This window comes from Oncorhynchus gorbuscha, linkage group LG13 (assembly GCF_021184085.1).
Source record: "Oncorhynchus gorbuscha isolate QuinsamMale2020 ecotype Even-year linkage group LG13, OgorEven_v1.0, whole genome shotgun sequence".
In the NCBI taxonomy this organism is placed as follows: domain Eukaryota; kingdom Metazoa; phylum Chordata; class Actinopteri; order Salmoniformes; family Salmonidae; genus Oncorhynchus; species Oncorhynchus gorbuscha.
In genome coordinates this window covers 4,196,350-4,216,993 of record NC_060185.1, presented here as the reverse complement: position 1 = coordinate 4,216,993, position 20,644 = coordinate 4,196,350, and the positions used below count along the sequence as shown (strand labels likewise).

At 44.0% G+C, this 20,644-nt stretch overlaps 1 protein-coding gene across 1 annotated transcript in view; it reads left to right on the top strand.

The window, feature by feature from the left end:
- Positions 1–10,745, top strand: part of rab30 (RAB30, member RAS oncogene family) — a 14,733-nt gene extending 3,988 nt beyond the window's left edge. Inside the window, exons 4-5 of the mRNA XM_046293607.1 lie at positions 1,508–1,691; positions 6,822–10,745. Coding sequence (XP_046149563.1) covers positions 1,508–1,691; positions 6,822–7,075 — 438 coding nt within the window. The 3' untranslated portion in view covers positions 7,076–10,745. The remainder of the gene's footprint in view (positions 1–1,507; positions 1,692–6,821) is intronic.
- The last annotated feature ends 9,899 nt before the right edge of the window (positions 10,746–20,644 follow it).

Here is a 20,644-nt window from a genome sequence, read left to right as displayed (position 1 = left end):
TGAAAACCTCCTTCCATCAGCAAGGGCATTGAAGATGAAACGTGGCTGGGTTTTTCAGCATGACAATGATCCCAAACACACTGCCCAGGCAACGAAGGAGTGGCTTCGTAAGAAGCATTTCAAGGTCCTGGAGTGGCCTAGCCAGTCTCTAGATCTCAACCCCATAGAAAATCTTTGGAGGGAGTTGAAAGTCTGTGTTGCCCAGCAACAGCCCCAAAATATCACTGCTCTAGAGGAGATCTGCATGGAGGAAAGGGACAAAATACCAGCAACAGTGTGTGAAAACCTTGTGAAGACTTACAGAAAATGTTTGACCTCTGTCATTACCAACAAAGGGTATATAACAAAGTATTGAGATAAACATTTGTTATTGACCAAATACTTATTTTCCACCAGAATTTGCATATAAATTCATTAAAAATCCTACAATGTGATTTTCTGTATTTCTTCCCCTCATTTCGTCTGTCATAGTTGAAGTGTACCTATGATGAATATTACAGGCCTCTCTCATCTTTTTAAGTGGGAGAACTTGCACAATTGGTGGCTGGCTAAATACTTTTTTTGCCCCACTGTATGTGTGATGGTATATAAATGTATTATCATGTTTTAGTCAAATATTATCTGTTTCGGGCTTCTTGCAGTCAATTATCAGTCTACACATTATTTGTAATTATGTTACGACCCCCTGACCATCCACTCAAGAAAAAATCGGCCTGCGGCTGAATCTAGTTGACGATCCCTGCTGTAAAGGGAATCTAGTTGACGATGCCTGCTGTAAAGGGAATCTAGTTGACGATCCCTGCTGTAAAGGAATCTAGTTGACGATCCCTGCTGTAAAGGGAATCTAGTTGACGATCCCTGCTGTAAAGGGAATCTAGTTGACGATCCCTGCTGTAAAGGGAATCTAGTTGACGATCCCTGCTGTAAAGGGATCTAGTTGACGATCCCTGCTGTAAAGGAATCTAGTTGACGATCCCTGCTGTAAAGGGATCTAGTTGACGATCCCTGCTGTAAAGGGATCTAGTTGACGATCCCTGCTGTAAAGGGATCTAGTTGACGATCCCTGCTGTAAAGGAATCGAGTTGACGATCCCTGCTGTAAAGGGAATCGAGTTGACGATCCCTGCTGTAAAGGGAATCGAGTTGACGATCCCTGCTGTAAAGGGAATCTAGTTGACGATCCCTGCTGTAAAGGGAATCTAGTTGACGATCCCTGCTGTATAAGGTTTATCAAGCATCTATGTAGTGTCTATAAAGGCTTAATAAATGCTCTATAAATCAGTTGTAACTGCTTTATCATTAGTTTTAATGTGCGACCGTATTATTTTTGGCTCAACGCGAGATTTTGGCTCGGCTTCATGAGAATCAAAGAACAAACCTTAGCTCAGTGTTGCCTGTGACGTGTGGTTTGTCCGAATCAAACGGTAGACGAATGAATGCCCGGACTCAGGAGCTCCGGATAAAGAGCTGCGTGATAACTTTAAAAATATATATTTTTTTTCATCCAGCTGCAGATCTGGGACACAGCAGGCCAGGAGCGTTTCCGTTCCATCACCCAGAGTTACTACCGGAGTGCCAACGCACTCATCCTCACCTATGACATCACGTGTGAGGACTCCTTCCGGTGCCTTCCAGAATGGCTGAGGGAGATTGAGCAGTATGCCAACACCACAGTGGTCACTATTTTAGTCGGTGAGATAGCATTCACATACTGTAGTAAAGTGTGTACTAAATTTTATTTTTCCTTTATTTTACTAGGCAGGTCAGTTAAGAACAAATTCTTATTTTCAATGACGGCCTAGGAACAGTGTTCAGGGGCAGAACGACAGATTTGTACCCTTGTACCTTGTCAGCTCGGGGATTGTCAGCTCGGGGATTCGAACTTGAAACATTTTGGTTACTAGTCCAACGCTCTAACCACTAGGCTACCCTGCCTCCTCTACACTCTAACCACTAGGCCACCCTGCCACCTCTACACTCTAACCACTAGTCTACCCTGCCACCTCTACACTCTAACCACTAGGCTACCCTGCCGCCTCTACACTCTAACCACTAGGCTACGCTGCCACCTCTACACTCTAACCACTAGTCTACCCTGCCACCTCTACACTCTAACCACTAGTCTACCCTGCCACCTCTACACTCTAACCACTAGGCTACCCTGCCACCTCTACACTCTAACCACTAGGCTACCCTGCCACCTCTACACTCTAACCACTAGGCTACCCTGCCACCTCTACACTCTAACCACTAGGTTACCCTACCACCTCTACACTCTAACCACTAGGTTACCCTACTGCCTCTACACTCTAACCACTAGGCTACCCTGCCGCCTCTACACTCTAACCACTAGTCTACCCTGCCGCCTCTACACTCTAACCACTAGTCTACCCTGCCGCCTCTACACTCTAACCACTAGGCTACCCTGCCGCCTCTACACTCTAACCACTAGGCTACCCTGCCGCCTCTACACTCTAACCACTAGGCTACCCTGCCACCTCTACACTCTAACCACTAGGCTACCCTGCCACCTCTACACTCTAACCACTAGGCTACCCTGCCACCTCTACACTCTAACCACTAGGCTACCCTGCCTCCTCTACACTCTAACCACTAGGTCAGTCTGCCTCCTCTACACTCTAACCACTAGGTCAGTCTGCCTCCTCTACACTCTAACCACTAGGCTACCCTGCCACCTCTACACTTTAACCACTAGGCTACCCTGCCACCTCTACACTCTAACCACTAGGCTACCCTGCCACCTCTACACTCTAACCACTAGGCTACCCTGCCTCCTCTACACTCTAACCACTAGGTCAATCTGCCTCCTCTACACTCTAACCACTAGGTCAGTCTGCCTCCTCTACACTCTAACCACTAGGCTACCCTGCCACCTCTACACTCTAACCACTAGGCTACCCTGCCACCTCTACACTCTAACCACTAGGCTACCCTGCCACCTCTACACTCTAACCACTAGGCTACCCTGCCACCTCTACACTCTAACCACTAGGCTACCCTGCCACCTCTACACTCTAACCACTAGGCTACCCTGCCACCTCTACACTCTAACCACTAGGCTACCCTGCCACCTCTACACTCTAACCACTAGGCTACCCTGCCACCTCTACACTCTAACCACTAGGCTACCCTGCCACCTCTACACTCTAACCACTAGGCTACCCTGCCACCTCTACACTCTAACCACTAGGCTACCCTGCCACCTCTACACTCTAACCACTAGGCTACATTGCCACCTCTACACTCTAACCACTAGGCTACCCTGCCACCTCTACACTCTAACCACTAGGCTACCCTGCCACCTCTACACTCTAACCACTAGGCTACCCTGCCTCCTCTACACTCTAACCACTAGGCTACCCTGCCACCTCTACACTCTAACCAATAGGCTGCCCTGCCACCTCTACACTCTAACCACTAGGCTACCCTGCCGCCTCTACACTCTAACCACTAGGCTACCCTGCCACCTCTACACTCTAACCACTAGGCTACCCTGCCACCTCTACACTCTAACCACTAGGCTACCCTGCCACCTCTACACTCTAACCACTAGGCTACCCTGCCGCCTCTACACTCTAACCACTAGGCTACCCTGCCGCCCCAAATGACATCCTATTGCCTAGAAAGTGCACTATGTTTGACCTGAGCTCATTGTAGACCAAAAGCAGTGCGTTGCATTACATCACATTGATGTCAATATCCCTCTGGTTAAAGGTCAAGCCCATACAAAAGCTATGGTCATCAGTCTAAGGACTAGCTCAACGTAGGAAATCATAAAGTTATTTGGTATTAAAAGTAGATGGCATCTTTAAATGTGCTATTGGCTTATCAGGGTAGGGTCAGATGTCCTAAAGGCGTACTTACCGGAAACTAATTTCTGTAGTTTTATCAGACGATGGATAAGAAGCTAATATTAGATGCAATTGTTCCACAGGGTTAGGTTACCATGCCTCCACTCTAGAATTTGGGAAGGGATTTTATCAGAGTGAAAAGCTTCATAGAAAATGTATGTTGTTATTGGGCCCCAGGCTGTATCCAACCGGCCGTGATCAGCAGTCCCATAGGGCCCCCAGGCTGTATCCAACCGGCCGTGATCAGCAGTCCCATAGGGCCCCCAGGCTGTATCCAACCGGCCGTGATCAGCAGTCCCATAGGGCCCCCAGGCTGTATCCAACCGGCCGTGATCAGCAGTCCCATAGGGCCCCCAGGCTGTATCCAACCGGCCGTGATCAGCAGTCCCATAGGGCCCCCAGGCTGTATCCAACCGGCCGTGATCAGCAGTCCCATAGGGCCCCCAGGCTGTATCCAACCGGCCGCGATCAGCAGTCCCATAGGGCCCCCAGGCTGTATCCAACCGGCCGTGATCAGCAGTCCCATAGGGCCCCCAGGCTGTATCCAACCGGCCGTGATCAGCAGTCCCATAGGGCCCCCAGGCTGTATCCAACCGGCCGTGATCAGCAGGCCCATAGGGCCCCCAGGCTGTATCCAACCGGCCGTGATCAGCAGTCCCGTAGGGCGGCGTCCAGCGTCGGGTTTGGGGAGGGTTTGGCCAGGATATGCAGTCATTGTAAAATAAAAGATTTATTCTTAACTGACTTGCCAAGTTAAATAAAAACATTATATATTAAAATTGGACGTTTGCCATCCTATCTGCTATTGAAAATATTTAAAATAGATAACTCCCTTTTTGGAACGTTGTTTTTTAAATATTTTTGCAAAGAACAGAACTTGTGAAATAGATCCAACAGTGTTGTTGATGGATGAGAGGTCTTCCACCCCCCCCCAACCACCTCCTCCCAGGCAATAAGATCGACCTTCTCTTTCTCCTTTCACCCCCCCTCCTCCCAGGCAATAAGATCGACCTTCTCTTTCTCCTTTCACCCCCCTCCTCCCAGGCAATAAGATCAACCTTCTCTTTCTCCTTTCACCCCCCCCCAGGCAATAAGATCAACCCTCTCTCCCCCCCCCCACCTCCTCCCAGGCAATAAGATCAACCTTCTCTTTCTCCTTTCACCCCCCTCCTCCCAGGCAATAAGATCAACCTTCTCTTTCTCCTTTCACCCCCCCCTCCTCCCAGGCAATAAGATCGACCTTCTCTTTCTCCTTTCACCCCCCCACCCCTCCTCCCAGGCAATAAGACCGACCTTCTCTTTCTCCTTTCACCCCACCCTCCCAGGCAATAAGATCGACCTTCTCTTTCTCCTTTCACCCCCCTCCACCTTCTCCCAGGCAATAAGATCGACCTTCTCTTCCCCCCTCCCCCTCCCAGGCAATAAGATCCAACTTCTCTTTTTCCTTTCACCCCCTCCCAGGCAATAAGATCGACCTTCTCTCCCCCCTCCTCCCAGGCAATAAGATCGACCTTCTCTTTTTCCTTTCACCCCCTCCTCCCAGGCAATAAGATCGACCTTCTCTTTTCCCCCCACCACCTCCTCCCAGGCAATAAGATCGACCTTCTCTATCTCCCCCACCACCTCCTCCCAGGCAATAAGATCGACCTTCTCTTTCCCCCCCCCCCCACCACCTCCTCCCAGGCAATAAGATCGACCTTCTCTATCTCCCCCCCCACCACCTCCTCCCAGGCAATAAGATCGACCTTCTCTTTCCCCCCCACCATCTCCTCCCAGGCAATAAGATCGACCTTCTCTTTCTCCTTTCACCCCTCCCCCCTCCCAGGCAATAAGATCGACCTTCTCTTTCTCCTTTCACCCCCCTCCTCCCAGGCAATAAGACCGACCTTCTCTTTCTCCTTTCACCCCCCTCCTCCCAGGCAATAAGACCGACCTTCTCTTTCTCCTTTCACCCCTCCCCCTTCCAGGCAATAAGACCGACCTTCTCTTTTTCCTTTCACCCCCCTCCCAGGCAATAAGATCAACCTTCTCTTTTTCCTTTCCCCCCCCCCCCTCCTCCCAGGCAATAAGATCGACCTTCTCTTTTTCCTTTCACCCCCTCCCTCCCTCCCAGGCAATAAGATCGACCTTCTCTTTTCCCTTTCACCCCCTCCTCCCAGACAATAAGACCGACCTCTCTTTCTCCTTTCACCCCCCTCCTCCCAGGCAATAAGATCGACCTTCTCTTCCCCCCCCTCCCAGGCAATAAGATCGACCTTCTCTTTTTCCTTTCACCCCCTCCCATGCAATAAGATCGACCTTCTCTTTTTCACCCCCTCCTCCCAGGCAATAAGATCGACCTTCTCTTTTTCCTTTCACCCCCCTCCCATGCAATAAGATCGACCTTCTCTTTTTCACCCCCCTCCCATGCAATAAGATCGACCTTCTCTTTTTCCTTTCAACCCCCCACCCCTCCCAGGCAATAAGATCGACCTTCTCTTCCCCCCTCCCATGCAATAAGATCGACCTTCTCTTTTTCCTTTCAACCCCCCACCCCTCCCAGGCAATAAGATCGACCTTCTCTTTTTCCTTTCACCCCCTCCCAGGCAATAAGATCGACCTTCTCTTTTTCCTTCCCCCCTCCCAGGCAATAAGATCGACCTTCTCTTTTTCCTTTCACCCCCCTCCCAGGCAATAAGATCAACCTTCTATTTTTCCTTTCACCCCCCACCCCTCCCAGGCAATAAGATCGACTTTCTCTTTTCCTTTCACCCCCCCACCCCTCCCAGGCAATAAGATCGACCTTCTCTTTTTCCTTTCACCCCCCTCCACCCCTCCCAGGCAATAAGATCTACCTTCTCTTTTTCCTTTCACCCCCCTCCCAGGCAATAAGATCGACCTTCTCTTTTTCCTTTCACCCCCAGGCAATAAGATCGACCTTCTCTTTTTCCTTTCACCCCCCCCCTCCCAGGCAATAAGATCGACCTCGCGGAGAAGAGGGAAGTCATGAGACAGAGAGCTGAAGAGTTTGCGAACTCCCAGAGCATGCTCTATCTGGAGACCTCCGCGAAGGAGTCTGATAACGTGGAGAAGCTCTTCCTGGATCTGGCCTGCGAGCTGATCCGCGACGCCAAACAGAACACGCTGGACAACAATGACACGGCCAACGCTATGCCAGGAGAGGGGAAAACCATCAGCTACCTGGGTTGCTGCAGCACCAACTAGGTCCGATTCTAGAGTGCCGGGTCGTGTTCATTCCTGTTCATAAGGGCACAACACCAACGAGGGGGGGGGGGGTTCTTATCGGACAGATTTAGCTCAGTACCTTCCGCCTACCCTCTGTTTTTTGGAACGTTTTCCTTCCCAAGTTGAATGCCAATTGAACACCACCCTGAACTGTACTCTGGCCATGCAGCTGTGCTGAGTGCATTACGACGTCGACCTAACGCAGTGGAATGGAGATGACCGGATGCCTCTGCCTGTTTTGTCCCGGACTTCATGGTGCCACTTGTCAGTCACTCTTTTGAGAGTCCCTCCCATGGCCTTTTTTAAATTATCTTCAACAGTATTTTCTGTCCAATCACCACCTTGTTGTTTTATCCCTCTGTGGGAATAGAAATGTTCAGAGGATGTGATACAAGATGCTGCCACTAGATGGGAGTACATAACCTCATGTCCCTGGTGCAACGGGATTGAACAGACTGTACTATAGGTCTTGTTGCAAGCTGATGTAATATATTGGGATTTTATTTTTGTTTTTTTTTCCCCAAAGGAAATCTGAGGAAGGTTAAATGTACACCATTCATTCATTCAACGGGGGAGGGGGGGGGGGGGTTGTGCCTCCTGTCCTGTGATTTGGTGGGTAGATTAAAAACACGAAAATCCAGGAGGAGCTACCACCCAGCACCTGATTCTCAAAAGAACCACAATTATTTCCTCACAAACAGGACATGTACGGCCCAATTCAAGTTCTTTAATTTTGTCAACAACAATTGATCTGAATAAGATTGAATAGATAAATGTGTGTGAATCCACCCAACCACTTTTATATATATATATATATATATATAAAACAAATACAATTCAAACACTTATGCATTTAAATATTGACGCATGCTACATGAAATGGTTTGTTAGTTAGCTATTGTAGCGTACCTATACAATGCACAACATTAATATATAGATATTATATACCCTTTCGATTTAGGCTTCCTCAGTTGACCTATTGGTTATTGAGTAATTGATTGGGGCCATTTTTTTTACAGTATTGAAAGAAATGAAAAGCCCAATTTACCAGAAGTGATCAATAAGGGTTTTGTGTTTATTCCTCATCAGTACACTTTATGTCCGAGAAGATTATAGTAAAAGTTAAAATTCCTTCAAGTAGCAAACACCCAGTGTGGGTTTAACTAATTTCAAACCTTATCATTATTATGAAATTGATTGCACAAGTCATTTTGTCTCTCGGCTCAATTTACTCGCGTGTCAAACGGTGTATGTAGTAGTTACGCCTGAATACAATGTAGAGCTGCATGATAAAGAAAGCAGTCGTGTGTGTGTGTGTGTGTGTGTGTGTGTGTGTGTGTGTGTGTGACAAAGAAAAACAGTCCTTCCATTTCTCACCCAACTCATCTTTCTGTTACTACTTTCATCGTGTGTGTGTGTGTGTGTGTGTGTGTGTGTGTGTGTGTGTGTGTGTGTGTGTGTGTGTGTGTGTGTGTGTGTGTGTGTGTGTGTATCCCACGCTATCCTCCATGTAGTCTGTTCTCTCTACTTTTGACCACAGCCCTATGAGCCCCTATGGGCTCTGGTCAAAAGGTAGTGCGCTATTATAGAGAATAGGGACGATGCTGAAGTATTGTTTTTGTCTGATTTTGTCTCATGAATGATGAATGATGTTCATTTCAGATAATGTACCCGTGTCTATGACTAAACGTAACCATTCCCTTAATGTATTTGTCTGATTGTTTGCACATGTTATTACAATGGAACTGTGAATCTATATTTTTAGTTTAAAATAGATTCTCAACATTTTACCTGCTGCTACTTTGTTTTCACATTTTCATGTTGTCTAATATGAAAATCAAACTCGTACTCAAGAATAGATTATATTTATTCTTCAGTTAAACAGAATTCTGTATCGCCAATTGTATTTTATTTGATGAATGCATTGTTACTTGATAATGCATTTAATAATGCACTACATTAACTATTCAGTTAACCCATAGCCTCTAGTTAGCTGCACGAAAAATATATTTAAACTTTTTCAAGTGTTAAAACACTTAGTTCAACATTAAGTTCAAAATGTATTTGTTTTCTTTGCAGTTGATTAAAAAAAAAGGGGCAATCTGCTGTTTCTAAATACATTGTTAGATTTAAATGAGTGTCAGCTGTTTTCCAGACATCAAAATGAATCTAATATTAAGATGAGTCCATGACATCTCATGTGATCTATTGTGATTTTTAGAGTGACCAATCACAGGAGATGTGAAGTATTATGTGGGTTATAATTTTTTCCGTTGGGGGTTGATACATTTTTCGTTAGGGCAACTTGAGTCTGAAACTTCAAAGTGGAAATGACTAACTTTTAGAAGCATTTTTAAAACGTTTGCATTTGCAGGAAAATTCTCAGCAACAAAAGAGTGATCAAATTAAGAGACTACATCTGTAGTTGATTGCCCAATGTTTGCCGTGATTTGAAAGTGTCATGCATTCTATATTACCACATTTCTCTTTGAAAGCAAAACATTTTCGAGTTTTAGTTTTGTACACAGAATTATTTGTAGCCTGGGTACCAGTCTGTTTGTACTAACATTCCACCCCTTGTACTCCTTGTGGAATGTTGTAATGTTGGCATAAAACAGGTCTGGATTTCAGGATAATTTGTGCTGTATTCCATATTCTTATGCTTTTGGTGTTATCTTACAGCTCCTGCCATATATTTGAGTGTCTTCTAGCTTTATTTTATAGACCTGATTGCCATGGTGTACTGTTGTTACACAGCATCATAATCTGCTGTATATTGATAGTGTAGTTTTAATATTTCAATTTCTTGTTTGTAGTAACGCCTGTATTTTAACTTAGCACTTTGCTTTTATATATATATATATATATACTTTTTTTTGTCCTCCTGTCTCGTACCTTTTCTTCTTCTATGGTCTAGACTCGAGGGAGAAATACACAGTAAAATACTTCAATAGAACAGTACAATACTTCAATAGAATACAGTAAAAACCTTCAATAGAATACAGTAAAAACCTTCAGTAGAATACAGTAAAAACCTTCAGTAGAATACAGTAAACCTTCAATAGAATACAGTAAACCTTCAATAGAATACAGTAAACCTTCAGTAGAATACAGTAAACCTTCAATAGAATACAGTAAAAACCAATAGAATACAGTAAACCTTCAGTAGAATACAGTAAACCTTCAATAGAATACAGTAAAACTTCAATAGAATACAGTAAACCTTCAGTAGAATACAGTAAACCTTCAATAGAATACAGTAAAAACCAATAGAATACAGTAAACCTTCAGTAGAATACAGTAAACCTTCAATAGAATACAGTAAAAACCAATAGAATACAGTAAAAACCAATAGAATACAGTAAACCTTCAATAGAATACAGTAAACCTTTAGTAGAATACAGTAAACCTTCAGTAGAATACAGTAAACCTTCAGTAGAATACAGTAAACCTTCAATAGAATACAGTAAAAACCAATAGAATACAGTAAAAACCAATAGAATACAGTAAACCTTCAGTAGAATACAGTTGAGAAAGAGAAGCATCAGGATGTTACATGTAATTTGGATATGACTTGTTTTTCTTTTATGTGTACAAAATAATACCTAAGGCTATCCTGTATTACATTAAATAATCACACTAAACATGACTCGTGTTTCTGACTCATCCATTATTGCAAATGGTAATTTTAATGATAATTTAAAGGAAGTCGTTCACTATTTTACAACTAAACATCTATGGAAGTGATGGGTGCATGCGAGCACGAAATATACAATTTTATGAAAAACATAATTTTGACAGTTCAAAAAAATACTGTCCAAATCACCTGAAATCAACTCCTATTTGGTTTGATTATGCCTTTACAAAAAAAACGTGATCACATGTCTCCCCCATCACTTACATAGATTTGTAGCTAGCGTTGCTAAAGTTAGCTGAAGTTTGTAATTCTGCGGTCCAACGCAGGTACAGGGAATCAACCATTTTAATACAGACTGACATGGAACAGGAACAGCGTCTGGACATAAACACGACAAACAATACAGGGAACAACACAGACATACAGGGAACAACACAGACATACAGGGAACAACACAGAGGAGCAGACATACAGGGAACAACACAGACATACAGGGAACAACACAGACATACAGGGAACAACACAGACATACAGGGAACAACACAGAGGAGCAGACATACAGGGAACAACACAGACATACAGGGAACAACACAGACATACAGGGAACAACACAGAGGGAACAGGGAACAACACAGAGGAGTAGACATACAGGGAACAACAGACATACAGGGAACAACACAGACATACAGGGAACACAGACATACAGGGAACAACACAGACATACAGGGAACAACACAGGAGTAGACATACAGGGAACAACACAGAGGAGTAGACATACAGGGAACAACAGACATACAGGGAACACCACAGACATACAGGGAACACAGACATACAGGGAACAACACAGGGAACAACACAGACAACACAGACATACAGGGAACAACACAGAGGGAACAGACAACACAGACATACAGGGAACAACACAGAGGAACACAGACATACAGGGAACAACACAGACATACAGGGAACAACACAGGGAACAACACAGACATACAGGGAACAACACAGAACAACACAGACATACAGGAACAACACAGAGGAGTAGAACAAGGAACAAACAGAGGAACAGACATACAGGGAACAACACAGACATACAGGGAACAACACAGAGGAGTAGACATACAGGGAACAACACAGACACAGACATACAGGAACAACACAGACATACAGGGAACAACACAGAACAACACAGAGGAGTAGACATACAGGGAACAACACAGGGAACATACAGGGAACAACACAGACATACAGGGAACAACACAGAGGAACAGACATACAGGGAACAACACAGACATACAGGGAACAACACAGACATACAGGGAACAACACAGACATACAGGGAACAACACAGAGGAGTAGACATACAGGGAACAACACAGACATACAGGGAACAACACAGACATACAGGGAACAACACAGACATACAGGGAACAACACAGACATACAGACATACAGGGAACAACACAGAACAACACAGACATACAGGGAACAACACAGACATACAGGGAACAACACAGACATACAGGGAACAACACAGACATACAGGGAACAACACAGACATACAGGGAACAACACAGAGGAGTAGACATATATAGATATATCAATCAACAGTGAGGGAGTCCAGGTGAGTCCAATGAGCGCATGTCACGTTCTGACCTTAGTTCCTTTGTTTAGTCTTTGTTTTAGTATGGTCAGGGCGTGAGTTGGGTGGGTTGTCTATGTTCTTTTTTCTATGATTTGGGATGCCTGTGTTTGGCCTGGTATGGTTCTCAATTAGAGGCAGCTGTCGATCGTTGTCCCTGATTGAGAACCATATTTAGGTAGCCTGGTTTCTCCTTTGAGTTGTGGGTGATTATTTTCTGTTATGTGTATGTCACCTTTCAGAACTGTTTCGTTTCATTCTCCCTTGTTATTTTGTTTAGTGTCCTCGGTTTAATAAATATGATGATGAAGAACACTCACCACGCTGCGTTTGGTCCTCACCTCATTCTAACGACGAGCGGCACAGCGCAGCTGCGTGTAATGAAGGTAACAGCTGCGCGTAATGAAGGTAACAGCCTGGCGCCCTCGAGCGCCAGGGAAGGGGAGGAGGCGTGACAGTAATGGCTGGTGGCCTCGAGCGCCAGGGAAGGGGAGGAGGTGTGACAGTAATGGCTGGTGCCCTCGAGCGCCAGGGAAGGGGAGGAGGCGTGACAGTAATGGCTGGTGCCCTCGAGCGCCAGGGAAGGGGAGCAGGCGTGACAGTAATGGCTGGTGCCCTCGAGCGCCAGGGAAGGGGAGGAGGCGTGACAGTAATGGCTGTTTGAAGAAAACTAAACCACAGATGATAGTTTCTCCCTAACAACAGAGATGACAGTTTCTCCCTAACAACACCTTCTCCCCGGGCGCCGACGACATGGACATCAATTAAGGCAGCCCCCTGCACCTCTCTGATTCAGAGGGGTTGGGTTAAATGCGAAAGACACATTTTGGGTTCAAGTCCGGGCTCTGGCTGGGCCATTCAAGGACATTCAGAGACTTGTCCCGAAGCCACTCCTGCGTTGTTGGCTGTGTGCTTCAGGTCATAGTCCTGTTGGAAGGTGAACCTTCCCCCCAGTCTGAGGTCCTGAGCATTCTAGAGCAGGTTTACATTAAGGATCTCTCTGTACTTTGCTCCGTTCATCTTTCCCTCGATTCTGACTACTTTCCCAGTCCCTGTCGCTGAAAAACATCCCCACAGCATGATGCTGCCACCACCATGCTTCACCGTAGGGATGTTGCCAGGTTTCCTCCAGACGTGATGCTTGGCATTCAGGCCAAAGAGTTCAATCTTGGTTTCATCAGACCAGAGAATCTTGTTTCTTATGGTCTGAGAGTCTTTAGGTGCCTTTTGGTAAACTCCAAGTGGGCTGTCATGTGCCTTTTACTGAGGAGTGGCTTCCATCACACTACCAACGATATACTGCTTTCTTGGGAACAGGCCCAGATCCCCGTGATTTGCGTGAAGAGGAGGCTGAGAAAAAGGGGCCAGAGGGCGGGGCTGCCTTCTGAGGCGATTGAATAAACCTCCATTTCCTTCCATTCTGATAGCAAACGTACAATCTTTGGAGAATAAAATCGATGACCTACGAGGAAGATTAAACTACCAACGGGACATTCAAAACTGTAATATCTTGTGCTTCACGGAGGTGTGGCTGACTGATGACATCAACATACAGCTGGCTGGTTCTACGCTGTACCGGCAGGATAGAACAGTGGTGTGGCTGACTGATGACATCAACATACAGCTGGCTGGTTCTACGCTGTACCGGCAGGATAGAACAGTGGTGTGGCTGACTGATGACATCAACGTACAGCTGGCTGGTTCTACGCTGTACCGGCAGGATAGAACAGTGGTGTGGCTGACTGATGACATCAACGTACAGCTGGCTGGTTCTACGCTGTACCGGCAGGATAGAACAGAGGTGTCTGGTAAGACAAGAGGCGACAGACTATGTATTTTTGTAAACAACAGCTGCTACACGATATCTAAGGACGTCTAGAGCTATTGCTCGCCTGAGGTAGAGTATCTCATGATAAGCTGTAGACAACACTATCTACCGAGAGAGTTTTCATCTGTATTTTTCGTAGCTGTTTACATACCACCACAGACTGAGGCTGGCACTAAGACTGCATTGAATGAGCTATATTCCGCCGTAAGCAAACAAGAAAAGGCTCATCCAGAGGTGGCACTCCTAGTGGCCGGGGACTTTAATGCAGGGAAACTTAAATCCGTTTTCCCAAATTTCTACCAGCTTGTTAAATATGCAACCAGAGGGAAAAAACTCTGGACCACCTTTACTCCACACACAGAGACGCATACAAAGATCTCCCCTGCCCTCCATTTGGCAAATCTGACAATAATTCTATCCTCCTGATTCCTGCTTACAAGCATTAGTCCAGATATAGTGCAACTAAACCGAGAGTTTCTATTGGAAACATTCAGGTAGGTCTCTCCCCGTTTCTTTCCGTTTAAGAAACGTTTTACAACGGAATCTACGTAATGAATATGCCCCAGGCGTAAACGCAGCAGCTCCATTTGCATCTATATTTTCGCAACTCGTGATCAATGGCTAAAGTGTAACTGAAACCCTTTCCAACATATACCAACTGGTACTTTGTAATCTTTGCCCAGTCTGTCCATAAATGAACTTGCATCATGGCACGAAGTCTTCTCACGCGATAGCTTAATTGTTCATCAACGTGTGACTTGCATGCACTCTGATTTGCTGACTGGCAACTTGACTTCCTCTTAGTGAAACATCAACAAATGTTTAACTAGGTTTCTCCTTCCTACTCACAGCTGCATCATGCGACTGCAGCCCACACAGATCACTTTATATAGACTATTCAGACAGGTTTTTCTGTAGAATCGTCCTGGCCACTGCAGATATGAGGTCTGGAGGATTCGTTTCGGTATCCAGACCGGTCATAACGTCCATCGTTCTCATCTTATCGCTCTATTGTTTTCATGTGTTTGCGCTCAAGTCGCAACTTTTGACGAGGCATGGCGGGGTTACAGATCTCAATGCTCAAGACACCGTCATCAACTATGAAACATGCTATTTTGACCAGAAGGTACGTTTCTTTTCGCTATAATAAATATGATAAAGTTTTTTTGACGGCTGTCATGATGTCTGTCAACAATCACTGTCTAGACAAGGAACGAGACTAATCAGCTTTGTAGATTATCAGGACATTCAAGATATAGTCTAAACAAACACACACTGCATGTTTAGTTTATCTGACAGATATGTTAAGAGCTTTAAAACTTTAACAAGTTTTAATAATGTTATAACGGTTGCATTTATGCATTTATTTACCTGTGCAACAATTTGTTCACAGTTATGTATGATTATTCCAATTTAAACTGTCGTTCATTATTTTACAACTTAATGTTAGATGGCGTCTCACCCTGAAAACAGTCTATGGTGCCAGGAGAAACTATAGTGCATGGTTCCGTTTTTTTTTCAAACAGTCATGACAAACTTCAGCTAACTTTTGCCACCACCAACTACAAATCTATGGAAGTGATGGGGGAAATTTCAGCATGAAATATAATCAAATTTCATGACAAACATGATTTTGACAATATTAAAAAGATAATACCTAAATCACTTGAAATCAAATCACTTGTCACATGCTTCGGAAACAACAGGTATAGACTAACGCCCCATGTCCATCACATGTTTCAAACTGCGTTCCGGCGGAAGTAATTCATTTTTAAATGAGCAGTCCAACACTCTACGTCGGCGGTGCGTTCTGTGTACCTCACGCGTTCAATATTTTCAACACTTGCGTTGCTTTACCGGGCGGTGGTACAAACGGGAGCAACAAATCAAATGTTATTGGTCACATACACATATTTAGCAGGTGTTATTGCGGGTCAAGCGAAATGCTTTGTGTTTCTAGCTCCAACAGTGCAGTAATATCTTAACAATTCACAACAATACACACACAAATCTAAAGTAAAATAATGGAGTTTCGAAATATATGTACAGTGCCTTGCGAAAGTATTCGGCCCCCTTGAACTTTGCGACCTTTTGCCACATTTCAGGCTTCAAACATAAAGATATAAAACTGTATTTTTTTGTGAAGAATCAACAACAAGTGGGACACAATCATGAAGTGGAACGACATTTATTGGATATTTCAAACTTTTTTAACAAATCAAAAACTGAAAAATTGGGCGTGCAAAATTATTCAGCCCCTTTATTTTCAGTGCAGCAAACTCTCTCCAGAAGTTCAGTGAGGATCTCTGAATAATAACACGAGGAGCAGGTAGCGGTTAAGATAATTTGACTGGTAACCGAAAGGTCACTGGTTCGAATCCCAGAGCTGACTAGGTGAAAAATGTGTAGTTGTGCCCTTGAGCAAGGCACTTAAATCCTCTAAGTCGTTCTGGATAAGAGAGCATCTGCTGACTAAAATGTCAAATACAAATCCCAATGAGTACCGATAACTTGGCTAAATACTGTACCAGTACTGAGTCAATGTGGAGGCTATATACAGGGGGTACCAGTACTGAGTCAATGTGGAGGCTATATACAGGGGGTACCAGTACTGAGTCAATGTGGAGGCTATATACAGGGGGTACCGGTACAGAGTCAATGTGGAGGCTATACACAGGGGGTACCAGTACAGAGTCAATGTGGAGACTATATACAGGGGGTACCGGTACTGAGTCAATGTGGAGGCTATATACAGGGGGTACCAGTACTGAGTCAATGTGGAGGCTATATACAGGGGGTACCAGTACTGAGTCAATGTGGAGGCTATATACAGGGGGTACCAGTACTGAGTCAATGTGGAGACTATATACAGGGGGTACCGGTACAGAGTCAATGTGGAGGCTATATACAGGGGGTACCGGTACAGAGTCAATGTGGAGGCTATATACAGGGGGTACCGGTACAGAGTCAATGTGGAGACTATATACTGTACCAGTACTGAGTCAATGTGGAGGCTATATACTGTACCAGTACTGAGTCAATGTGGAGGCTATATACTGTACCAATACTGAGTCAATGTGGAGGCTATATACTGTACCAGTACTGAGTCAATGTGGAGGCTATATACTGTACCAGTACTGAGTCAATGTGGAGGCTATATACTGTACCAGTACTGAGTCAATGTGGAGGCTATATACTGTACCAGTACTGAGTCAATGTGGAGGCTATATACTGTACCAGTACTGAGTCAATGTGGAGGCTATATACTGTACCAGTACTGAGTCAATGTGGAGGCTATATACTGTACCAGTACTGAGTCAATGTGGAGGCTATATACTGTACCAGTACTGAGTCAATGTGGAGGCTATATACTGTACCAGTACTGAGTCAATGTGGAGGCTATATACTGTACCAGTACTGAGTCAATATGGAGGCTATATACATGGGGTACCAGTACTGAGTCAATGTGGAGGCTATATACATGGGGTACCAGTACTGAGTCAATGTGCAGGGGTACGAGGTAATAACTTGGCTATATACATGGGGTACCAGTACTGAGTCGATGTGCGGGGGTACGAGGTAATAACTTGGCTATATACATACCAGTACTGAGTCGATGTGCAGGGGTACGAGGTAATAACTTGGCTATATACATGGGGTACCAGTACTGAGTCAATGTGCATGGGGTACCAGGAGTCAATGTGCGAGGTAATAACTGAGTTGGCTATATACATGGGGTACCAGTACTGAGTCGATGTGCAGGGGTACGAGGTAATAACTTGGCTATATACATGGGGTACCAGTACTGAGTCGATGTGCATGGGTACGAGGTAATAACTTGGCTATATACTGTACCAGTACTGAGTCAATGTGCAGGGGTACGAGGTAATAACTTGGCTATATACATGGGGTACCAGTACTGAGTCGATGTGCATGGGTACGAGGTAATAACTTGGCTATATACTGTACCAGTACTGAGTCAATGTGCAGGGGTACGAGGTAATAACTTGGCTATATATATGAGGTAATTGAGGTAGATAGATATGTTCATACATTTTGTTACGTTACAGCCTTATTCTAAAATCGATTAAATTGTTGTTTTTACTCATCAATCTACAGACAATACCCCATAATGACGAAGCAAAAACAGGTTTTTAGAAATGTTTAGCAAATTTATAAATCCTTTAAAACTGAAATATCACATAAGTATTCAGACCCTTTTTACTCAGTACTTTGTTTAAGCACCTTTGGCAGCGATTACAGCCTCAAGTCTTCTTGGGTATGACGCTAAATCAAATCAAATCAAATGTATTTATATAGCCCTTCGTACATCAGCTGATACCTCAAAGTGCTGTACAGAAACCCAGCCTAAAACCCCAAACAGCAAACAATGCAGGTGTAAAAGCACGGTGGCTAGGAAAAACTCCCTAGAAAGGCCAAAACCTAGGAAGAAACCTAGAGAGGAACCAGGCTATGAGGGGTGGCCAGTCCTCTTCTGGCTGTGCCGGGTGGAGATTATAACAGAACATGGCCAAGATGTTCAAATGTTCATAAATGACCAGCATGGTCGTATAATAATAAGGCAGAACAGTTGAAACTGGAGCAGCAGCACGGCCAGGTGGACTGGGGACAGCAAGGAGTCATCATGTCAGGTAGTCCTGGGGCATGGTCCTAGGGCTCAGGTCCTCCGAGAGAGAGAAAGAAAGAGAGAAGGAGAGAATTAGAGAACGCACACTTAGATTCACACAGGACACCGAATAGGACAGGAGAAGTACTCCAGATATAACAAACTGACCCCAGCCCCCCGACACATAAACTACTGCAGCATAAATACTGGAGGCTGAGATGAAACCCTTTCCAACATATACCAACTGGTACTTTGTAATCTTTGCCCAGTCTGTCCATAAATGAACTTGCATCATGGCACGAAGTCTTCTCACATGATAGCTTCATTTTATTTAAAAAATATATATTTTATATATATTGTATATATATATATATATAAAAAAAAAAGTTATGTTTATTACCAATGTAGAAAAGTCTGTATACATAAATAGACAATGATACCATATGCTACGGGGTAGAACAAATGACAGATTATACAAAGACCTTAAAAGGAACACACATATTGATTGATTTAACAGCTTTCTGATTAGAATAATGTAGAATAATCTTAAGGTCTGAATGTACTGCTAGAATTCCTTATAGAAAAGACGGAAGAGTGGTTTTTTTTTTATTAGTGAATTTACATTTATTTTTCTATTAGCACAATTAGATTTATGAGCTAAAATAGTTTTTCTTTATCTTTATTATGGTTAAGGAAACCGAGCAACATATTCTCCCATAAAAAAACTAAAGTCATCAAGAATATTAACAATTATAAAACTGTGAATATCTTTCCATAATTGTTTTACATGTAGACAATGTAGACAATGTAGACAATGCCAAAATAAATAAACTGTTTCTGGCTGCTCAACACAAAAAGTACAATCAATGTTAATGTCTTTTTGGAGTTTCTTCAGGTAATGATTCGACAGGGTCATACTTATGGATCATTCTGAAAGAGACCTCTTTGACCTTGTTAACAAGCAAATATTTGTGTGGTAATAACCAGACTTTTTCCCAACAGATATTAGTGACCAATGTATTCCAGTAAGTTGTGACATTAGGAATGGATACAATCTCCCTTTGAAATAAAGCAGGTATAGATCTGTTGTTTTGACGGAGCAAGGAGAGAAACAGTTTCCCCATTGGAGAGTCAACTGGATTAAGGAGGGCAGGTCAACAAGGTGAGGTCTGGTTGCACCTCTAAATAACATGAGTTCCAGATGGAATAACATCAGAGACTATGGAGAACTCTCTAGGAGGGAAGGTCAACAAGGTGAGGTCTGGTTACACCTCTAAATAACATGAGTTCCAGATGGAACAGCATCAGAGACTATGGAGAACTCTCTAGGAGGGCAGGTCAACAAGGTGAGGTCTGGTTACACCTCTAAATAACATGAGTTCCAGATGGAATAACATCAGAGACTATGGAGAACTCTCTAGGAGGGCAGGTCAACAAGGTGAGGTCTAGTTACACCTCTAAATAACATGAGTTCCAGATGGAATAGCATCAAAAACTATGGCCAACTCTCGGGGTGTTACAGGGATATTGTAACAAAATAAAAATTCCTCATTATTGAGTAACAATCCTTCTACGTTAAACAGTTGACTCACCAGCAGGATATGATTATTGAACCAGTTCGTAAAAATTAAAGTGGGGAAAAAACATGTTTATATAACAACGACCACGCTATGAATACTTGCCTATGAAAAGCAGATAATTTTGCAGGAATCTTATCAATGTTACATGATAGCTTCATTGTTCATCAATTTGCGACAAGCACGACATCACAGAGTTTCTAAACCCAGAAACGTAACATCGCGAGATTTATGAGA